Below are 20,902 nucleotides of genomic sequence, written 5' to 3' on the forward strand. Positions count from 1 at the left end.
CTGCCAGTATTCAGTATTGCCCAATGTTTATTGATACTCCTGCTTGTTTGATTGGAAATGGCATTGTACGTTGTGACACAAGTGAACGGAATAGTGTTGCTGGTTGGGGTTTCTTTCTCGAGTAGGGCTTCCCTGGGTTGATTCCTAGCCCTTTTCTGGCATTTGTTAACAATCTTTAGAGGGTAACCACGTTTTTCAAGCTTAGTGGTGAGGTCTTTAGCTTGACTCTTGAAGTCAGAGAGTTGGGTACAATTTCTGCACAGCCTTAAGTACTGGCCATAAGGGAGATTCTCTCTCAATGGACGAGGGTGGAAACTCTCAAACCTAAGGAGATTGTTCTTGGCAGTGGGTTTGAAGTGGGTTTTGGTTACAAGTCGTTCATTGTCTTTGTTGATCTCTATGTCCAGGAAGATCATTTTCTCTTTATCAATACAATGAGTAAATCTTAGATTTGGGTCACATGAGTTAATCCAGACAGTAAATTCTTCCAGTAGACCCAATGGTCCTTGCCAAATGGCAAAGAGATCGTCTATGTACCTCTTCCAAAATTTGATGTGCTTAACATAGGGGTTCTGGTTGCTCAAAATGTATTGTTGCTCGAAATCAAACACATATAGCCCCGCCACGCTGGGGGCAAAAACGCTGCCCATGGAAGTACCTCCTGTCTGTAAGTACAGTGATCCTTCATATTCAAAATAGTTTCTTTTTAGGGCAAGGGTAGCACATTCAAGTATGAACTTCTTTGAAGTGTTGTAAGTCCAAGTGCAATTGTCAAGGGTCTTCTTTAACACCTCTATTGTTGCATCCTGGGGTATGCTCGTATAAAGGCTTTCTATATCGAGACTTAGAAGGATGGTTTCATCATCCACTTCTATATCTCCTAGAAGTACCAGTAGGCTTTTTGTATCCTGTAGATATGTAGTAGTAGACTGGACTAATGTTTTCAGAAAGTAGTCACAAAATCTTGATAGTGGTTCTAGAAGAGAACCAATCCCTGACACAATCGGCCTGCCAGGAGGGGGAATTTTCCCTTTGTGCATTTTGGGTAGTATGTAAAAGTATGGAATTTTACCCTCTGTTTTACAAAGGTAGTCCGCCTCTTGTTTGGATATTTTTCCTGCAACTTCCGCAGCCTCTATAAGTTGTAGAATCTCAGCCCGCAGCTCATCGGTAGGGTCAGAGTGTAGAGGTTGATAATTTCTTCTGTCGTCCAGAAGTTTTTTGCATTCTGCATCGTATGTAGATTTGTCCATAACAACCAAGCCTCCACCCTTGTCTGCTGGTTTTATTATGATGGTGTCATTATTCTTCAGTTCCAGTATTGCATTGTTCTCTGCTCTACTAGTGTTCTGGAATTGGGTGGTGACTGTCATGGCTTCAATGTCATTGTACACTGCTTGTTCGAAAGTGCTAATTTCCACTGGGATGGTATGTGGAGGTGGGATAAAAGTAGATTTTAACCTTAGCCCAGATACATTGGTGACTTCCTCTGTAGTGGTTGTTTCTTGCTTTTCAAAGAAGGCTTTTAATTTTAGTTTCCGAAAGAAGGCTGATAATTCGCAGTGGAGTTTAAATTTGTCAAGGCGAGCTGTGGGGACAAAGCCTAATCCCTTGTTGAGTACTTTTTTTTCAATATCTGAGAGTGGTCTAGATGACAGATTGGTGACTAGGTCCTCGCATTGCTTGGGCCTGCTTTGCTCCTGGTGTAGCTGCCTACTGGGTCGTCTTCCTCCCATTGGACGTTGTTCATTGGCTTTTTCCTTCCTCTTCCACGCCTGCCCCTGGCTGAAAAAGGAGGGCGGAATTGATTCTGTTGGTAAGGGTGGGGTTGGAAAGGTGGTTGCCACCCGTAGAAAGGGTATTGTTGATGTGGGTTGAATGGATCTTGGAAGGGTGGTTGACTGTAGGGTATCCATTGTTGGTGTCCCCTGTATCCCCCTCTCTGTCTCTGTCTGGTATTACTAGCACTGGAGCCTCCGCTGCTATTCGAGGTATTGCTGGAGGCATCTGAATCTGGATCAGATTGAGCAGGTACTTTGTAATCAGCTTCCGAATAAGGGTATGCTTTCACAAAAAAAAAACGTTTGAGATCTTTCTGGAATTTCTGGACTTTTTGCTGTGTTAAGTTATCCCTGTATTCGTTAATTTCCTTGTTCAGGTCATCCAGTTTCTTCTTGTAGCCAGTAATCGTAGCCTTGATTTGGGATTCAGTGACTTGTATCTCTACCATGATCTTTTCTGATAGGCGTAGTACAGTTTTCAGTATAAGTAGGATCCAATCATGTGTGCAATGCCATGCAATGAGGGCCCAGTCTTTCCTAAATTCAGGGTCATCCAGGAAGATACGTGGAGCATTCGTGACTAGTAGTCCCTTAGGTGCCATGTTGTTAGTAAGGTATTCCTTTAGTATCGTAGGTCCTCGCATTGCTTGGGCCTGCTTTGCTCCTGGTGTAACTGCCCATTGGGTCGTCTTCCTCCCATTGGACGTTGTTCATTGGCTTTTTCCTTCCTCCTGGCTTAAAAAGGAGGGCGGAATTGATTCTGTTGGTAAGGGTGGGGTTGGAAAGGTGGTTGCCACCCGTAGAAAGGGTATTGTTGATGTGGGTTGAATGGATCTTGGAAGGGTGGTTGACTGTAGGGTATCCATTGTTGGTGTCCCCTGTATCCCCCTCTCTGTCTCTGTCTGGTATTACTAGCACTGGAGCCTCCGCTGCTATTCGAGGTATTGCTGGAGGCATCTGAATCTGGATCAGATTGAGCAGGTACTTTTTAATCAGCTTCCGAATAAGGGTATGCTTTCACAAAAGAAAACCGTTTGAGATCTTTCTGGAATTTCTGGACTTTTTACTGTGTTAAGTTATCCCTGTATTCGTTGATTTCCTTGTTCAGGTCATCCAGTTTCTTCTTATAGCCAGTAATCGTAGCCTTGATTTGGGATTCAGTGACTTGTATCTCTACCATGATCTTTTCTGATAGGCGTAGTGCAGTTTTCAGTATAAGTAGGATCCAATCATGTGTGCAATGCCATGCAATGAGGGCCCAGTCTTTCCTAAGGCAGCTGCGAGAGCCTACATTTTGCAACACTACCAGCTTTTAATACAACCACATCAGCCATGTCTGAAAACCAAGGCCTATCCTACTCGACAGAGAAAGTTGAAACAATCATGAGCAATCTCACAATGTTTCCAGATGCAAACATTTCGAACACAATCTCCCAGACCACAGACTGGGAAAAACTTTCAGAGATGAAACGCAACAGAATAAGGACAACCTTGCATGGTACGATACTAAAGGAATACCTTACTAACAACATGGCACCTAAGGGACTACTAGTCACGAATGCTCCACGTATCTTCCTGGATGACCCTGAATTTAGGAAAGACTGGGCCCTCATTGCATGGCATTGCACACATGATTGGATCCTACTTATACTGAAAACTGTACTACGCCTATCAGAAAAGATCATGGTAGAGATACAAGTCACTGAATCCCAAATCAAGGCTACGATTACTGGCTATAAGAAGAAACTGGATGACCTGAACAAGGAAATTAACGAATACAGGGATAACTTAACACAGCAAAAAGTCCAGAAATTCCAGAAAGATCTCAAACGTTTTTTTTTTGTGAAAGCATACCCTTATTCGGAAGCTGATTACAAAGTACCTGCTCAATCTGATCCAGATTCAGATGCCTCCAGCAATACCTCGAATAGCAGCGGAGGCTCCAGTGCTAGTAATACCAGACAGAGACAGAGAGGGGGATACAGGGGACACCAACAATGGATACCCTACAGTCAACCACCCTTCCAAGATCCATTCAACCCACATCAACAATACCCTTTCTACGGGTGGCAACCACCTTTCCAACCCCACCCTTACCAACAGAATCAATTCCGCCCTCCTTTTTCAGCCAGGGGCAGGCGTGGAAGAGGAAGGAAAAAGCCAATGAACAACGTCCAATGGGAGGAAGACGACCCAGTAGGCAGCTACACCAGGAGCAAAGCAGGCCCAAGCAATGCGAGGACCTAGTCACCAATCTGTCATCTAGACCACTCTCAGATATTGAAAAAAAAGTACTCAACAAGGGATTAGGCTTTGTCCCCACAGCTCGCCTTGACAAATTTAAACTCCACTGCGAATTATCAGCCTTCTTTCGGAAACTAAAATTAAAAGCCTTCTTTGAAAAGCAAGAAACAACCACTACAGAGGAAGTCACCAATGAAACTGGGCTAAGGTTAAAATCTACTTTTATCCCACCTCCACATACCATCCCAGTGGAAATTAGCACTTTCGAACAAGCAGTGTACAATGACATTGAAGCCATGACAGTCACCACCCAATTCCAGAACACTAGTAGAGCAGAGAACAATGCAATACTGGAACTGAAGAATAATGACACCATCATAATAAAACCAGCAGACAAGGGTGGAGGCTTGGTTGTTATGGACAAATCTACATACGATGCAGAATGCAGAAAACTTCTGGACGACAGAAGAAATTATCAACCTCTACACTCTGACCCTACCGATGAGCTGCGGGCTGAGATTCTACAACTTATAGAGGCTGCGGAAGTTGCAGGAAAAATATCCAAACAAGAGGCGGACTACCTTTGTAAAACAGAGGGTAAAATTCCATACTTTTACAAACTACCCAAAATGCACAAAGGGAAAATTCCCCCTCCTGGCCGGCCGATTGTGTCAGGGATTGGTTCTCTTCTAGAACCACTATCAAGATTTTGTGACTACTTTCTGAAAACATTAGTCCAGTCTACTACTACATATCTACAGGATACAAAAAGCCTACTGGTATTTCTAGGAGATATAGAAGTGGATGATGAAACCATCCTTCTAAGTCTCAATATAGAAAGCCTTTACACGAGTATACCCCAGGATGCAACAATAGAGGTGCTAAAGAAGACCCTCGACAATTGCACTTGGACTTACAACACTTCAAAGAAGTTCATACTTGAATGTGCTACCCTTGCCCTAAAAAGAAACTATTTTGAATATGAAGGATCACTGTACTTACAGACAGGAGGTACTTCCATGGGCAGCGTTTTTGCCCCCAGCGTGGCGGGGCTATATGTGTTTGATTTCGAGCAACAATACATTTTGAGCAACCAGAACCCCTATGTTAAGCACATCAAATTTTGGAAGAGGTACATAGACGATGTCTTTGCCATTTGGCAAGGACCATTGGGTCTACTGGAAGAATTTACTGTCTGGATCAACTCATGTGACCCAAATCTAAGATTTACTCATTGTATTGATAAAGAGAAAATGATCTTCCTGGACATAGAGATCAACATAGACAATGAACGACTTGTAACCAAAACCCACTTCAAACCCACTGCCAAGAACAATCTCCTTAGGTTTGAGAGTTTCCACCCTCGTCCATTGAGAGAGAATCTCTCTTATGGCCAGTTCTTAAGGCTGCGCAGAAATTGTACCCAACTCTCTGAATTCAAGAGTCAAGCTAAAGACCTCACCACTAAGCTTGAAAAATGTGGTTACCCTCTAAAGATTGTTAACAAATGCCAGAAAAGGGCTAGGAATCAACCCAGGGAAGCCCTACTCGAGAAAGAAACCCCAACCAGCAACACTATTGCGCTCACTTGTGTCACAACGTACAATGCCATTTACAATCAAACAAGCAGGAGTATCAATAAACATTGGGCAATACTGAATACTGGCAGCCTCCAATGGGAAAAACCTTTGTTTTCCTACAAGAGGGCTAAAAGCTTAAAAGATACTCTGGTAAACACAAGACCAAAAGAGCCAACACCCAATGTTGTTCAAAGTATAACACAAATATGGGGCCTTCCAAGTGTCACAGGACATTTCCGATGCGGTAACTGCAGCGTCTGCCACCTGACTGAAAACACGAAAACACTCAACCTTGAAGAAGGAAAAATCTGGCAGCAACACTCGTATACAAACTGCAACAGCAATAATGTAATATATCTTATCAGATGTACATGCGACAAGCTCTATGTCGGTATGACGACACGAAAGGTGAAACAACGTATCTGTGAGCACCGCAGCACTATACGCTGTAAAAGGAATGCAACCAAACTAACGGACCATTTCCTGACTGCTCACCATACACCCAATAACATGAGATGGACAGTAATTGAGCAGGTCCAAGTTGGACATAATCTACAGAACCGTCTCTATGAAAAAGAACAGCGATGGATTTATAGATTGTCCACCCACAAAATTGGGTTAAATGACAATATACCATGGGCCTCAGTGTTAAAATAACCTTGATAAAAGAATCATCTTTCTTACGATGCTGTTCAGTAACCCTTGCCATTATATTTATCAGTAACCTTTGCCATTTAATTTAGCAGTTGTCCATAATCAATTCTGTTTGGTCGATTGACTTGACAGTACACCTTGGGCCTCAGTGTGGTAAAATTCCCTTTATCAATACGGCCCCAGCGTTATTCTTCTCGTAATTTTCCTTTCTTAAGTGTACATTTAATTCAGTCCCAAGCCCCGATTAAACTTCTATTCCTGCCTTTCCCCCTTTTGGCAAGACATGTATCGTTCTTCATAGCCGAAATTCTTTGAGGAAAATGCCCCTTGCTCATCTATTTCTATTGGAATTATGAGAGCTTTGTACACCCATTGTTGTAAGCCCCGCAGTCTGTGATGACCGTGACTGCCTTGGAAGCAACATGAGGGTAATGCTCCACGCTGATTTTTTACTGAAATAATGTGAGCTTTGAAAATTCACGTTTACAATTCACACAACCTGTAATGACCGCCTTACTGTGGTAAATATAAATATATACCGCCCCTGTAGTCTTTCCTCTCATGTATCGTTTACTACTTCTTTCTACTAACAATGCCGAATGACAAATTGAATTGGGCGTTTTCAAAACCCTCCACCACACCGTAGCTCTGGCAGCAATAGTCACCATGACTACCCGTCACGTGTCCTCAAGCCTGCCACGCCCACCCCGGAAACGGACGCCGGTCTTAACAGACGCGGCTAACGGAGATCACTGTAGCGGGGGAGCGGGCATGGCTATAGGTATTTTGCCGTCCTTTCAACAACTGAACTGTAAGTAAGCTAAATCCATTATGTTACAGCGCCAAGGATGTACGATCCTCGATGGCGCAGCTGATTCGCGCGGCCATTACAAACGCTTAACCGCTTTTTCCATTCCTTTTTCGCAGAATATGTTCTAGTTGAGGACAATTCCTCCTCTGCCCCCCGATGCCTTAAAGACATCTAATATGAGTAAGACAGGCCAAAAGTCAAAAACCCTACATGTTACTTGTTTGTTGGTCTTTTTGTACGTTGGTTGATGTATGTCTTTTTATGCCTGGTAAAATTGCACAATTTACAATCCGTCCTCATGCATAGTTTTTGAAAGGATGGACTGCCACGCCACTTAAGTTTGGAAGCGCGTGTGACTTAAACTATTATACGTCACCTTACACGCACATATTGATAAGTGTGTGAGTTGTTGGCCCATACCCACATCTGGGATCGTTGATCGCTATGATCAGTGACACCCAGCATTGTTTTTCAGCCACTAGATAACCACCTTAAATTACGGTCGGTATATCTTTGGAACAGAATGGGATCGGCATGCTGCTTGTGAACACGAGAGATCCTTCACATCGTTACAGGCACGTATTTCAGTATATTTACGTTCCTTTTTCTGTCTTTCCTTCCACAGGTCTCTCTTTTCTTGAGCTCGCCGATTTTTGGTAGGAGCTCACACTCTGAAGCAGAATATTTTTTTGCTTTTTGTACACAAGAATTTAGGATTGGGTACGCCTTTTAGGGGGTGTAGACCGTCCATTTTCTTGGTATTTTGGTCCTGATGAAAACCTGGCATTCTCCATCATAAGGTTGAAACATGTAGACCAGACCACTTGCAGAGATACTCTTGGTCATAATTACCCTCAAAGTATCTCCACACTGTTTTTAATATTGTCCAGTCGCTCACTAATAAAATATATTTCTTGAGTTTATACCAGGCCAATTTTTAATATCCCCTTTTTTTGCACCCAAACACAAAACCAGCTCCACTGTAATCCAGGTGTTGTAGCACACCCTGGTGACGCTCGGTCATCAGGGTGGACCCCGATGATGAAGCATGTCACCACTAGGTTGGTGAGTGAGGGGTTTTTATGAAAGGAAGAATTGTTTCCTTTTTCTCGAACACACATCCCATTAAGATTTCTCTAATCTTTATGGCGATACTCCTTCTTTGTTTGCTACATACCTACCTAGGGGAACAGGAGTAATCCCCATTCACTTCTGGTGAAAAAATTCCCTTACTCTCCCTCTTTGGTTGTTACACAGAGACATTGCTATGCACATCATCTCTCTTTGAAATACTTCATTCTTCGTCAACACATTCAGGTCCTGATTTAGATGTCAGTGGTAATGGACAAGCATTGAATTGTTGGAGGAAGAGCGAAATCTTCTGTTAAAGGTTTCTTCTTCAATAGTAGTTAATCTGCTGGCAGAATGTATTTTTCCACATGAATGGTACAGTGGAGATAACTTTGACAGCAGCATCTCCACTCGAGGAGAAGCGTCCAGTTGAGAATTTAGCATGTGTTCTGGAAATATGAGACTTTCTTGTTAGCACACATGTCTAAATCCAGGCTCTTTGTCGTCTCCTGAGTGTGTAGTTGCACAGGGGGAGGTTCCATGATTCTGTTTCTGTATTCACCCAGATAAAAATGTGCTATTCCTGGGTGAAGTCTTAGGGCCATATTGATGACCTGGTTTACTTTGCTCTTGCACCACGCAACTTGGTGTAAGAGCGATGTAAACCATAAGTCAGATTTTTGAAGCCACCAAATCACTGTGTTGCGTTACTCTGCCTTGGGAAGGCATTCCATGGGCGTTGCGTGAGTCTCCCACAAAACTCCCATTGTTTTTGACGCGTTTCCAGATTTTCATGACCATATAAACCCGGGAATGTGCCAAAAAGATACACCTCCCTAGGAGAAGCGAGGTCTCCTCATTACTTCCTATTTCTATGTGTGGTGCATCTGCAGCACATTTAGATAGAGGAATATGCCTCTCAGGACTGTTTTTGGGCAGTAAGGTGTCCCTTCCTGCACAAAAACAATCCTGCATGCAACGCAGGAATCTTGCACCATCGTGCAAGGGTGTCTGCGTTGGCGCTAGGCAGACCATTGTGTGCCAGTGCAGGGGGAAAAGTCAGGAATGTGCTGTATGCCTTAAATGGCGTGTATTTTTGCCCTTTCCCAGTGACACAGTTCAGCATAGCAAGGTGACTTGCTGCCCTGCACTGCTTCACTATTCCATAAATATGCCCCCTGGTGTAAAGGATTCTGGGCGGCTGTATAAACATGCCCAAAACAACAATCAGACAGCAGGGTTCTCTGCATTCGTCCTGTCCTGCAGTGGCAAGCATGAGGCCTTAGCACTCATACTTTTTACAGCCAAGGACACAGTACAAGTGCCATATTCTTTCAAATGGAAATGCAGTGGCATCAAGAAGGAGGCAAAATAGCAGCCTATGTAAGACACTGGGAGACCGCCTTACAGCTAGATCAGGGGGTGTTTTTTTTATCCCTTGCGAATGAGCATAACAGATTACAGGGTCCATAACTGCATACGCTTTGGGCTATATTTCAGTCTAAGTACTGCATTACTGTTCCATTTTATATACAATGGAGAATGCAGTGAGCCAGATGATTAATAGAATGGGTTTAGTAAAGAAAGTATATATATATATATATATAGAGGGAACCCATTGTTGACCTTTTGGGTCAGCACTGCTTATAGTTGATATATTTCTTAGACCAGTTAAGATGGGGGTCATTAGGAAAGTGGCTGGCTATCAATTCATAATGCCAAAATTCTATGTCCCTAAATGGTAGAACTGTTTTCCTCACTACTTGATCAAACTGTATGATGCTGGAAAAAAATCTTTATCTCCCTCTGTCTGGCTACCTTTAGCAATTAAAGGGAAGGACATAGTACGCTAAACACTAGTGTTATCTAAATATTATAGACATGATATTTTCATTTTTTTTCCAAAATAGAAAGAACTTACTCTTTTGTTTCATTTTGTGCAGAGAACTCCAGAGTCAGGCACATGCACCTCGAAGACTTGGGCAACAACATGTTGAAAGTCACATGGGACTCGGCCGATGGAGCAGTGGTGGGCTACCGGGTAAGGTGTCGGCGGCAATCAGGCACCTCATCTCTGATCAACGTAGCCCCAAAGACCCACAGCGTGTTGCTCCCCGGCATTACTGATGGGGGAACCGACACAATTTGCGTGAAGCCAGTGTACAGAAACAAACCAGGGAAATCGCGATGCAAGAAAGCACGGGTGCAACCAGGTAAAGACCAGGCGGTGTAGTGTGGTGCTTGTGCATTTGATAAAGGGATGGCTATTGTGAGAGAGCAGGGCTGGCTGTATGGGATCTATGGAGCAGAGAAGGACCCAAGGCGTAGCGGAAAGAGTGCGACAAATGGCATTTGCGAAGCCAGGTAAAGATGAGGAGGCAGTCTGTCCAGGATAACACGTGTAGAAACAGGAAGTAGGGAATTTGCAGAAAGAGATCAGTGCTGCGAAATAAATACTGAAGGAGCTGTGCATGATGTGATGGGTGAAGGCCCATAAGGACCCAGTATGGCTTTGCTGAATGGCACAAGAGCAGCCAGGTAGGTATCCAGAAGGTGTGCACCCAGGTGAGGACATTGGGGGGACTGTGAAGTGTCTGGTATCCAGAGAAGAACCCAGAGGGAGCAGTGTAGTGTAGCCTGAAGGAGGTCAGATAGTACACAAAAAGCTAGGTAAGTGGAAGAAGGCGAATGTTGAGGCTGGCAATATGGTAGGTATGTAAAGATTCAGTAGATACTGTGTTAAGTGGCATGTATGTAGCCAGGCAAAGGCCTGGAGGGCATTTTTCTGGATGGCAGTTGCGTAGCCTGATGGGGATTATCAGGACGATGTCCAGGAGGCATGTTTACTACCAAATAGGAACCCAGAAAAGGACTGACTGAAATTTTAGCATGTATCCATGCACAGACTCTGGATGGTCAGGATAGCCACGTGGGTCTAGATACGAACTAAATGGAGAGGTTGTGGTGAATATCAGTATGTGCCAAAGAACGGGTCAGGGTGGTGCACATGCAACACGTTATAACCATGCAGAACCACATTATGGTACATGTGCTTGCATCTGAAGGGCTAATTGAGTATAGTGGTTCCCGGGGATCTCTCCTGAGTAGCCCGCGTGTATCAAGGTAAGGAGCCTGGGTGTGGGGCTGTACTGAAGTGCCAGCCCCCACACAATGTAACGTGTGTGTATCAAGGGAAGGAGCCTGGCTGTGGGGTTGTACTGAAGTGCCAGCCCCCACACAATGTAACACATGTGTATCAAGGTAAGGAGCCTGGTTGTGGGGTTGTACTGAAGTGCCAGCCCCTAAACAATGTAACACGTGTGTATCAGGTAAGGGGCCTGGGTGTGGGGCTGTACTGAAGTGCCAGCCCCCAAACAATGTCATGTGTGTATCAAGGTGAGGACCCTGGCTGTGGGGCTGTACTGAAGTGCCAGCCCCCAAACAATGTCATGTGTGTGTATCAAGGTAAGGAGCCTGGCTGTGGGGCTGTACTGAAGTGCCAGCCCCTAAACAATGTAACATGTGTGTATCAAGGTAAGGAGCCTGGGTGTGGGGCTGTACTGAAGTGCCAGCCCCTAAACAATGTAACACGTGTGTATCAGGTAAGGGGCCTGGGTGTGGGGCTGTACTGAAGTGCCAGCCCCTAAACAATGTAACATGTGTGTATCAAGGTAAGGAGCCTGGGTGTGGGGCTGTACTGAAGTGCCAGCCCCTAAACAATGTCATGTGTGTGTATCAAGCTAAGGAGCCTGGCTGTGGGGCTGTACAGATGTGCCAGCCCCCAAACAATGTAATGTGTGTGTACCAAGGTAAGGAGCCTGGCTGTGGGGCTGTACTGAAGTGCCAGCCCCCACACAATGTAACACGTGTGTATCAAGGTAAGGAGCCTGGCTGTGGGGCTGTACTGAAGTGCCAGCCCCCAAACAATGTCATGTGTGTGTATCAAGGTGAGGAGCCTGGCTGTGGGGCTGTACTGAAGTGCCAGCCCCTAAACAATGTAATGTGTGTGTATCAAGGTGAGGAGCCTGGCTGTGGGGCTGTACAGAAGTGCCAGCCCCCACACAATGTTACATGTGTGGAACAAGGTAAGTGCAAAGAGGTGAGAGGGCTGGACGGGACTTGTGTGGCCTGGTAGGACCTGGAGAGTGCCATACTCATTTTCTTTTATTATCAGCTAAGCAAGAACCTTCATTTAAGTTAGAATGTTTGTGAGATGTACATGGGCCAGAGACAGTATGGGTTCAGCAACAGGAATTGTCTTCCTCAAGGTGCACCCATAAAACGTTAAACATTTGTTGAGTATTTTTCACCGAACCAAGGTCTGACACGAGCCTCCTCGGGGCACTTGTGCTTTCTTTTCCTAGCTATGATTCATCACTCACTTGCAAGCTTCATTCATACTGGCTTGGCCATGTTTGAGGCACAGCCCTGCCTTGGCTTGGAATAGGAATGGTCAAGTCACACAACTGCAGTAGCACAGCTACTGATATGGCTCAGATACAGCCATGTTTCATTTGGGTCTCTACACAGTTGTAGAGTTGTAGCTTTGCCATTGTACTCTCATGGTACAGCTATTTATTGTATTCTGTCATTTATTTTACAGTGCTCCGGGATCCCATAAGGGTGACACCACACTGTACACTAAGTGCTTTACAGGGAATCATAGCAGTGTACAATAGGCAAGGAATCACATTAAGGGTAGAGGACACGTATGTACAGTTTACATTTAAGTTACTCAAGATAAGGCCCTAGGTTTCTTGATGAGGTAGCTCGGTACTCCAAAGGGAGGTGCTACTCGGTAGTTAGTCAGGGTCTCTGTACGATGTGGTAATAATAAAGTGTGTAGGGCACCCCATTGTAGAGATTGTGCTGTGTAGTCCTGTTCATGTAGGTTGTGTCCCGCGAGCCAATACGATAGCCATTGCAGTTGGCTTGCATAGCAATATACACGGAAGTATATATATATATATATATATATATATATATATATATATATATATATATATATATATATATATATAAAGTCCTGGGCTAATAATATATATATTAGCCCAGGACTGAGATTTTTGCAATGGTCACCTATTTAAACAAAGGATCACGGCGGAGGCAGTTATACACAAGGCAGCCTGTGCCAACAGCCCATATTCTGGGCAGTCAGATTCAATATGAACACACCTGGTCGTACTCTGCTCTCTACTCATCAGTATCTACCTCTGGTCCCAAAGAAAGAGCTGTCACTTTCAGAGATTTATCAATGGCTGCAGCAAAAGAATGCAATTCACTCATCTTAGTAATTGTGGCCGAGATCAAGTTGACTAAATTCAGAAAACGTCTAAAACCTTCCTCTTTAATAAGTTGCTCCTCCTCTTCTCTTATACTCGGTCCTTTTATTTTAGTTACCTGTAATACTTAGACCACAGTTGTAGCAGCCCCTCCTATTTTCATTGGTGGAGTCCCTTATATTCTTTGCATATTTATTATATATTGTTTTTTAGGGGGTTTTCTGTTGTTTGCTTCAAAAGTACCATGAACCGTTGTCTATGTCATGGTAAAGAACACAACAATAGGGTGAAGCCGACCAAGGCAAGTCATAAAATACATATGTATAAATGATGTCAATCATCAACAAATATAACAAAATCACCAACACATATGTAGTCATTAAGGGCCTGATCTCATGCTTGGCGAATAGTTTACTCTGTCACAAACATGGTGGATATCCTGCCAGCTTTTTTTACAAATGCCGTAGGCTATAAGTAATTTCTTATAACATGGGCAGGCTATTGGTCAGGTTTTTGACGTATTAACCTGTCCACCATATTCTAAATCAAGGCCTAAGTTTGGTAGAATAAGTAACCTTTAGTCTTAGATTTTAACTTTGGGAGTGTAGGAGCAAGCCCTATATCCTTCAGGAGGGTATTCCATATCACGTGGGCATTCCATGGAAAACGTGGGATGAAGGGTGGATGTCTCCTTGAAACACAGCATGTTGAAAGCTATGGCTATTCTATATGTTAGCCAATACTGTCCATGGCGCAGCATCTGCCCTGGAGCACAAGTCTTAGAAAAATGACATTCCTATGCAAAAATTACAATGGAGATGAATAGTTGTTTATCTCTTCTGAGAATAAATTGGTACTAATTATGTTCTAATATTTTCTTTTTTTTCTAGCTACATTGGTGCCAGGTTACCTAATGAGAGGACCAAGCTAAGAAGGTGGCAGGTCAAGCCACTCACAGTGTAAACTCTTGGAAAGGTCACTACATGCCTGGATTGGGAACCAGTAGAAATTCGGAACTTTATGCTCAATCCTGTTTCTGTGGCAGGCCACTAAAATTGTTAACCTGCATCAAAGAGGTCATCACTAAGTGTCTACCAAACTCTTTGAGATGTGTTATTCTAATTTATAATTGCTTAGTCCTTAGACAAGGATTTTGTGGACAGATCAGGCCTGCAGCCCTGACTTATGTTCATGCTCACAGCACGGATCAGGGACTTGGACTAGGCCAACATGTGGAATCAAGGGTTTAAAACTCCTGCACTGCTTTGTGTTGCTACCTGGTCTGAGACATTCCATAGTCTAGGACGGACCAAATCCACAAATTTGCCTCTTTCACATTCATAACCTTTCTTTCCACTTGCAATATCTTCAATGGACACGTCACAAAAACGCATTTAGCTGAGTGATGAACTGTTCACAAACTGTCGCCTGCTTCGGAGGAAAACTTTTTACTTAAACCAAATGTCTTTTCAAGGTGTCTTTTTTTTTTTTATTTCACTGTTACACCCAGGTTGTCCTTCAGCCTCCCCTTGCTTGTTGTGCACCATGATCTGAGTGGTTCTGTATCAGACTCACAAAAGGACTAACACAATAAAATATTGTTTCGCTAACCAAAGAAACAGCCATCCTGTTGAATTTTAATTTTTATTAACAGGTGCTTTCGATTTGCAAAAACTTTTTGCACAAGAACATCAGCAAACAAAAAGAATATGTAATTTTAGGAAAGGGAAGAAAGAGAAAAAGATGAAAGAGAGAGAGAGGGAGAGATAAAGAAAAAGAACAAAAATTATGGATCTTCAAAATATTTGTTGTGAAGAGTTTTCTGTAAATAATAACACGTGGTGTTCGTTGTTCCAGTTTCAGTTTTTGTCATTCGTAGCCTCCTTTATTTATTAATTTATTTATAAAGTTTTATATAGCGCAAACTTGATCCCGAAGTATATCAGAGCGCTTTACAATTAGAGGGAAAGGTAACAAATCAAAACAACTTCCTTCAATGGGTTTCAGATCTCCATCATACTCTAAGGAGGTTTACTTGCTTTATCATGTTGTCCAACTTGCTCTGGCTATGTTGCAAAGCACACCTGTGGTCTCTAGGTCAGTGGCCACAGACACCTTGTTTTTCAGGCTATTCATTCACTGTCCACAATATCCTTTTCAATGTTCTCGAGGCAACAGCGAATGAATGTAGTCTGCAAACATTGGGGAGCCATTCATACAATCCGTGGGCCATCACCGTTGTACTCTTCAGGTCAGTCAAGCCCACTGTCAAAGAAAGTGCTCCTGTTTTTAACTATAATAAATCTCCATTAGTCATTTCATATCCTGATATCCTTTATTATTCGTATTGATTAAAAAACACTTTGTGTTGCTGAGAATATCACAGTGCTTCAAATAGCAACATCTCTAGACTTTTCTCATGGTCCATAGTCCTTACCAGAAACCTCTGCTTAGAAATATTTCCTTTTCACACTCCTCATCACAAAATAAGGGTATGGTTGGATCTTGGGCAAACTAACCCAGCACACCTACAGCAAGGAGTGTATTTATAAGACCTGAGGGGCATTTTTTCATCATTGTGTTTGAAAGAGGAAATCGCACTCGTGCCTAAATACACTGGAATATTGACATTTCCTCAGAGGATAAAAAGTAATTGAACAATGCCGGGTGATACAAACGTGAAGAAAAGATGCTTTAATAATCGGCCAAGGGTCAGAACTAGGTGTGGGCGGAATTGGTGGAATCTGATTCCATGGAATTCCACGGAATTTCAGTAAAATTCTTCGAGATTCAATGGTGTTCCGCAACAGGCTGGAGGTGGCGTTTTTTACGGACCCTCATGTCCAAAAGTGGATGCGAGGATGCATTTTGCACTAAGATATACCACTGCCAAATACCAAATGCACTGCAGGACATACCCCTCGGTGCCCTTACATACACTGTAGTGCATACCCCTCACCACCCTACATACTCTGCAGTGACTGCTGCAGAGTATGTGGTATGCTCTGTGCATACCCCTCGGTGCCCTTACATACTTAGAGGATAAAAGACTTGTATACCCTGAATATCTAAGGGCGCCGAGAGGTATGCACAACAGTGCAGTCAGTGTTTTTTAAACAGGGCCAGAAGAGGGAGCTGTCCCTCTATATTTAAAATCACAGTTTTTAAAAGCTAATTCCTAACTATATAACTCCTGAAACCTATGGTTTTTTTCAGTGAATATATATATATACATGTACACCGCAGGACACGTGCTGGACCTCATTTCACCTCCATCAGCCTCGTCAAATACAGCCATGCCACAGAACTCACCTGGACTGATCAGATCACTCCATTGTCCACCTCAGCATCTCTAACTACCACACTGCCATCCCCAAGATGGCCAGCGCCCCCGCAGCACCTGGAGCACAATCTCAGAGACCAGCTGGACAGATGCCCTCAACACCTCCAGCTGAGCTGCCGCCACCAGCCTGGAACACGGAATTAAGTACTTTAATGGCTGGATGACCAACTGTACCAACAGCATCACCCCCATCAAGCGCAACAAGCAGAGAAGATCCTCCAAAATGGCCAGCGGTACACCCAAGAGCTCAGAGCAGCAAAACGTGACAGCAAACAGCTGGAGTGGAGATAGCGTACCAACAGAGACACCGCCAATAGAGCAGCCGTCAAGGATTCCCTCAGCTTCTACCACTGTTTGCTGAGGGCAACAAAGAATGCATCGAAACCAGTGTCAACAACAGCAAGGTACTTTCAACATTGTTAAGGAGTTCTCCAACCCGGCTGGAAGCTAAAAAAATCGCAACCTCAAAACAGCTATGCGACAAACTCGCCCACTTCCATGACAAGAACATAACCATATACAGGAACTTCGAACCCCAGCCTACACCCATGGACTTCCTCAACAGACACACCACAACTAGCACAAAGGACACAGACTGACCACATACACATCTCTACCCAGGACACCACCTCCATCATGAAATCCATCCACTCAGGAGCTCCCTCAGACCCATGCCCGCACACATCTTCGATCTCGGAAATCAAACACGTCAATCACCACCCGTCAGCAATTTCAGACACTTGGAAACATGCCAAAGTCAGGCCACTACTCCAAAAACTGTCCACCAATCCCAGCGAACTCAAAAGCTCCTGGCCAATCTCCTTGCTCCCATTCCCAGCTAAGGTATTGGAAAAGGCTATCAACAGACCACTCATGACACACCTGGAGCAGAACCAGCTCCTCAACGTCTCCCAATCAGGCTTCCGCAGCAACCACAGCACCGAGACCGCCCGAATTGGAACCACCAATGACATTTGAACCCTCCTCGGCCAAGGAAAAACAGCAGCTTTGATCGTCCTCGACCACTCAGCAGCCTTTGACACCATATTCCCACCACACACTGATCAAAAGTCTCCACCACATCAGCATCCAAGGGACGCGCTCAGAAGGCTCCCCTTCCTCCTCACCGGAAGAATCTAGAGGACCTACCTTCCACCTTTCATCTCTGAACCCAAGGAGCTCACCTGTGGTGCCTAAAGGGCTTATCCCTCAGCCCCACGCTCTTCAACGTATATATGATCCCACTGGCCAACATCGTCAGATCCCACAGTCTCAGCATAACTTCCTGCACAGATGACACCCAACTCATCCTTCTACTAACCGATGTCCCCATCACCACCAGAACCAACTTCCACAGATGCATGACAAACACTGCTGATTGGATGAAGAACAACTGCCTGCAGCTGAACACAGACAAGACTGAAGTACTGATCTTTGGCAACAGCAGCAACACATGGAATGACTCCTGGTGACCTAGGACCCGCTGCTGTACCGACTGCACAGAGGGCGGACACACCACCAACACTTTCTCCTCACAATTGACATGCGGTTGGGACGCACTCGAGTCATCCACCGGAACTAAGCATAAAAGGGCCGATGGAGTGGACGCGCAGCGGAGTCAAGATAGCCCAGCTGTCGCCTCGCTCTTTTTAGCCTTCCTCATGCCATATTTTAACTGATTTTATTGGGGTTGCGTTGTGTATTGTTTACTGTTCCTTTTAGACATTTATCGCTGCTTTAAGACATTTATCGCTGCTATTTTAAAATCTACGTTATTCTTACCGATAGCCTGCATGTTAGCCTGTTCAGCACTGAGTGGGTGCCGACCCTGTTCTGCCACGGCTGCTGTGTCGATTGCGCGGACACACCACCAACACTTTCTCTTCACTTACGCCCACAAGTCACATCCGGTTGGGATCATCCACCGGAACGAAGCATAAAACGGACGATGGGGCGGACCTGCTCAGCGGGTGCGCCACTGGTGCGCCGAATGCGTGCCTAAGGCAAGCCTATCTGCGCCTGTCTGCGTCTGGACCAGGGCCAGTACTCCTGTTCTTTTAAATTCTCATGCGCTCAGATATACCGCAAGGGAGCTACACCTCCCCAATAATTCCAGTGAGAATTGCTGCCCCTCCATTCCTGGTGAAGGTAGCACAAAGTGTCCCTGCGGTTCTACACTCCCGAAACCACAAAGGATTAGTGCCTTTCAGCCCCCCAAATTTTCCCGGAGACTAAACTCTTCCAAACTCGCTGAGAGTGCTGAAATTCACTGTGGCCTTACAAATGTCAGATCCCTGGCAAAGCACAAGTATGAAATTGCTCGCATTATCTTAAGCTTTGATTTAGACATACTTTTCATAACAGCAACTTGGGCAGATGCGGTCTCCGACCCTGACTTTGTCTCCGCAACCCCTGCCGGATTTCGGGCTATCAGGGTCGATAGGCCTTTAAAACGAGGCGGGGGAGTAGCAATTATCTTTAGGGAGCACTTCCCAGAAATTTGCAACCCTATCTCCACGCCTTCATACGAGGCTCTTCATTTTACTCTCAAACTCAGCCCAAGGTTGACTTTCAGAGGCATCTTATTGTACCAGCATCCAGGCTCTAGAAGCACCTTCACCTCTAATCTTGATAGCCTTCTGGAACCCACTCTTTTAAACAATGACTTCACCATCCTCTGAGACTTTAATTTCTACCTTGAAGACAAGGATAACAGGGAGACAGGGATACTTCTAGATACATTGGGAGCTGTAGGTCTAACTCAACTTGTACAGACCCCCACTCATGAGGCGGGGCACACGCTTGACGGTATCTTTACCTCGGCCCATGGTCTGATACTAAAAGAAATCCTTCCTTTGACATGGTCAGACCATACGTTAATTAAGTTCAATCTTCCAGTCACTACCGTTGGGCTCGGAGGTAACTCCAAGCCCCCTGCCTCCATCCTTATTGAGTGGAGTCAAATGGATAAAACGATCCTACGTACACTTTTGGAGAGCTCACAACCACAATTAAATGGTCACTCAGAATACACTGAATGGCTTACTGAAGCAGTTAAAGCCTCAGTACCCACAAAGAAATCTTCAGGGAACAGGAGCACCCCCTCAGCCCCCTGGTTTTCTGACGCACTACGGAAAGAAAAGCAAAAATGTAATCGACTAGAAAGGTGTTGGCGAGCAAATTATCACTCACCCGAGAGAAAAGCATACAGAACTGCCCTAACACAATATAAAAATTCACTAATATCAGGAAAGAGGGATTATTTCACCAGGCAGATTGAGAATGCAAAAAATTCTTCTAAAGCACTATTTGCAGTAGTAAATAAACTTACCATACCCAAAAATATAGGGATCAACGGCAATCAAAAGTTCTGTGACAACATCGCAGCGGCTTTTAAAACCAAAGTCCTGGACATTTTTAAGATCTTTGAGGACACATCAGTTCACCTCCCCACCACTCTACCGACAAACCCTGAAAATAATACCCTGCTCAGCTTTTTTCCCACTTCATCTGAAGCAGAGGAGAAACATATAAAAGACGCAAAGTCGGGTTCTCCCTCAGACCCATGCCTGCCGGCATTTCTGATAGAAATAGTGGATCTGGTGAGTGCCGGGCTCAGAGACATTTTTAATTCTATGTTTGACTCAGGCAATTTTCCCTCCATCCTTCCCCTGCTAAAAAAAAACAACCTGGATGCGGCTAACTCGAACAACTATCGACCAATAGCCCGGTTGCCGTTCCCAGCCAAAATAATTGACAAAATCATGAATATTCAATTAACCCAATTTATTCGTGAAAATAACTTGCTTGATCACTCCCAGTTTCGTTTCCGCCAAGAACACAGCATGGAAATGGCACTCATTAAAGCTACGGCGGAGATCAGAGTGGTGGTGGATAGAGGAGGCACCGCTGCCCCAGTGCTCCTCGATCCGTCTGCAGCCTTTGATACTGTTGACCACGGTCTCTTGAAACAGCGGCTGGAGTGTCTGGGGGTCAGGGGTACGGCATTAGCCCTACTGTCCTCCTTTCTTAAAGACAGGAGATTAACAGTTTCGGTTGATGGATATCATTCAGAGCCTTATACCCTCCTGTGTGGAATACCATAGGGCTCCCCCTTGATCCCTTCTCTTTTTAAT

General features: G+C 44.4%; 1 protein-coding gene across 3 annotated transcripts in view; it reads left to right on the forward strand.

The window, feature by feature from the left end:
- VWA1 (von Willebrand factor A domain containing 1) overlaps positions 1–15,042 on the forward strand; it is a 369,137-nt gene extending 354,095 nt beyond the window's left edge. For all 3 annotated transcript variants that reach the window (XM_078642405.1, XM_078642406.1, XM_078642407.1), the window contains 2 exons: positions 10,085–10,354; positions 14,314–15,042. In XM_078642405.1, coding sequence (XP_078498531.1) covers positions 10,085–10,354; positions 14,314–14,354 — 311 coding nt within the window. In that variant the 3' untranslated portion in view covers positions 14,355–15,042. The remainder of the gene's footprint in view (positions 1–10,084; positions 10,355–14,313) is intronic.
- Positions 15,043–20,902: the final 5,860 nt, after the last annotated feature.

This window comes from Lissotriton helveticus, chromosome 5_1, assembly GCF_964261635.1.
Source record: "Lissotriton helveticus chromosome 5_1, aLisHel1.1, whole genome shotgun sequence".
NCBI lineage: Eukaryota > Metazoa > Chordata > Amphibia > Caudata > Salamandridae > Lissotriton > Lissotriton helveticus.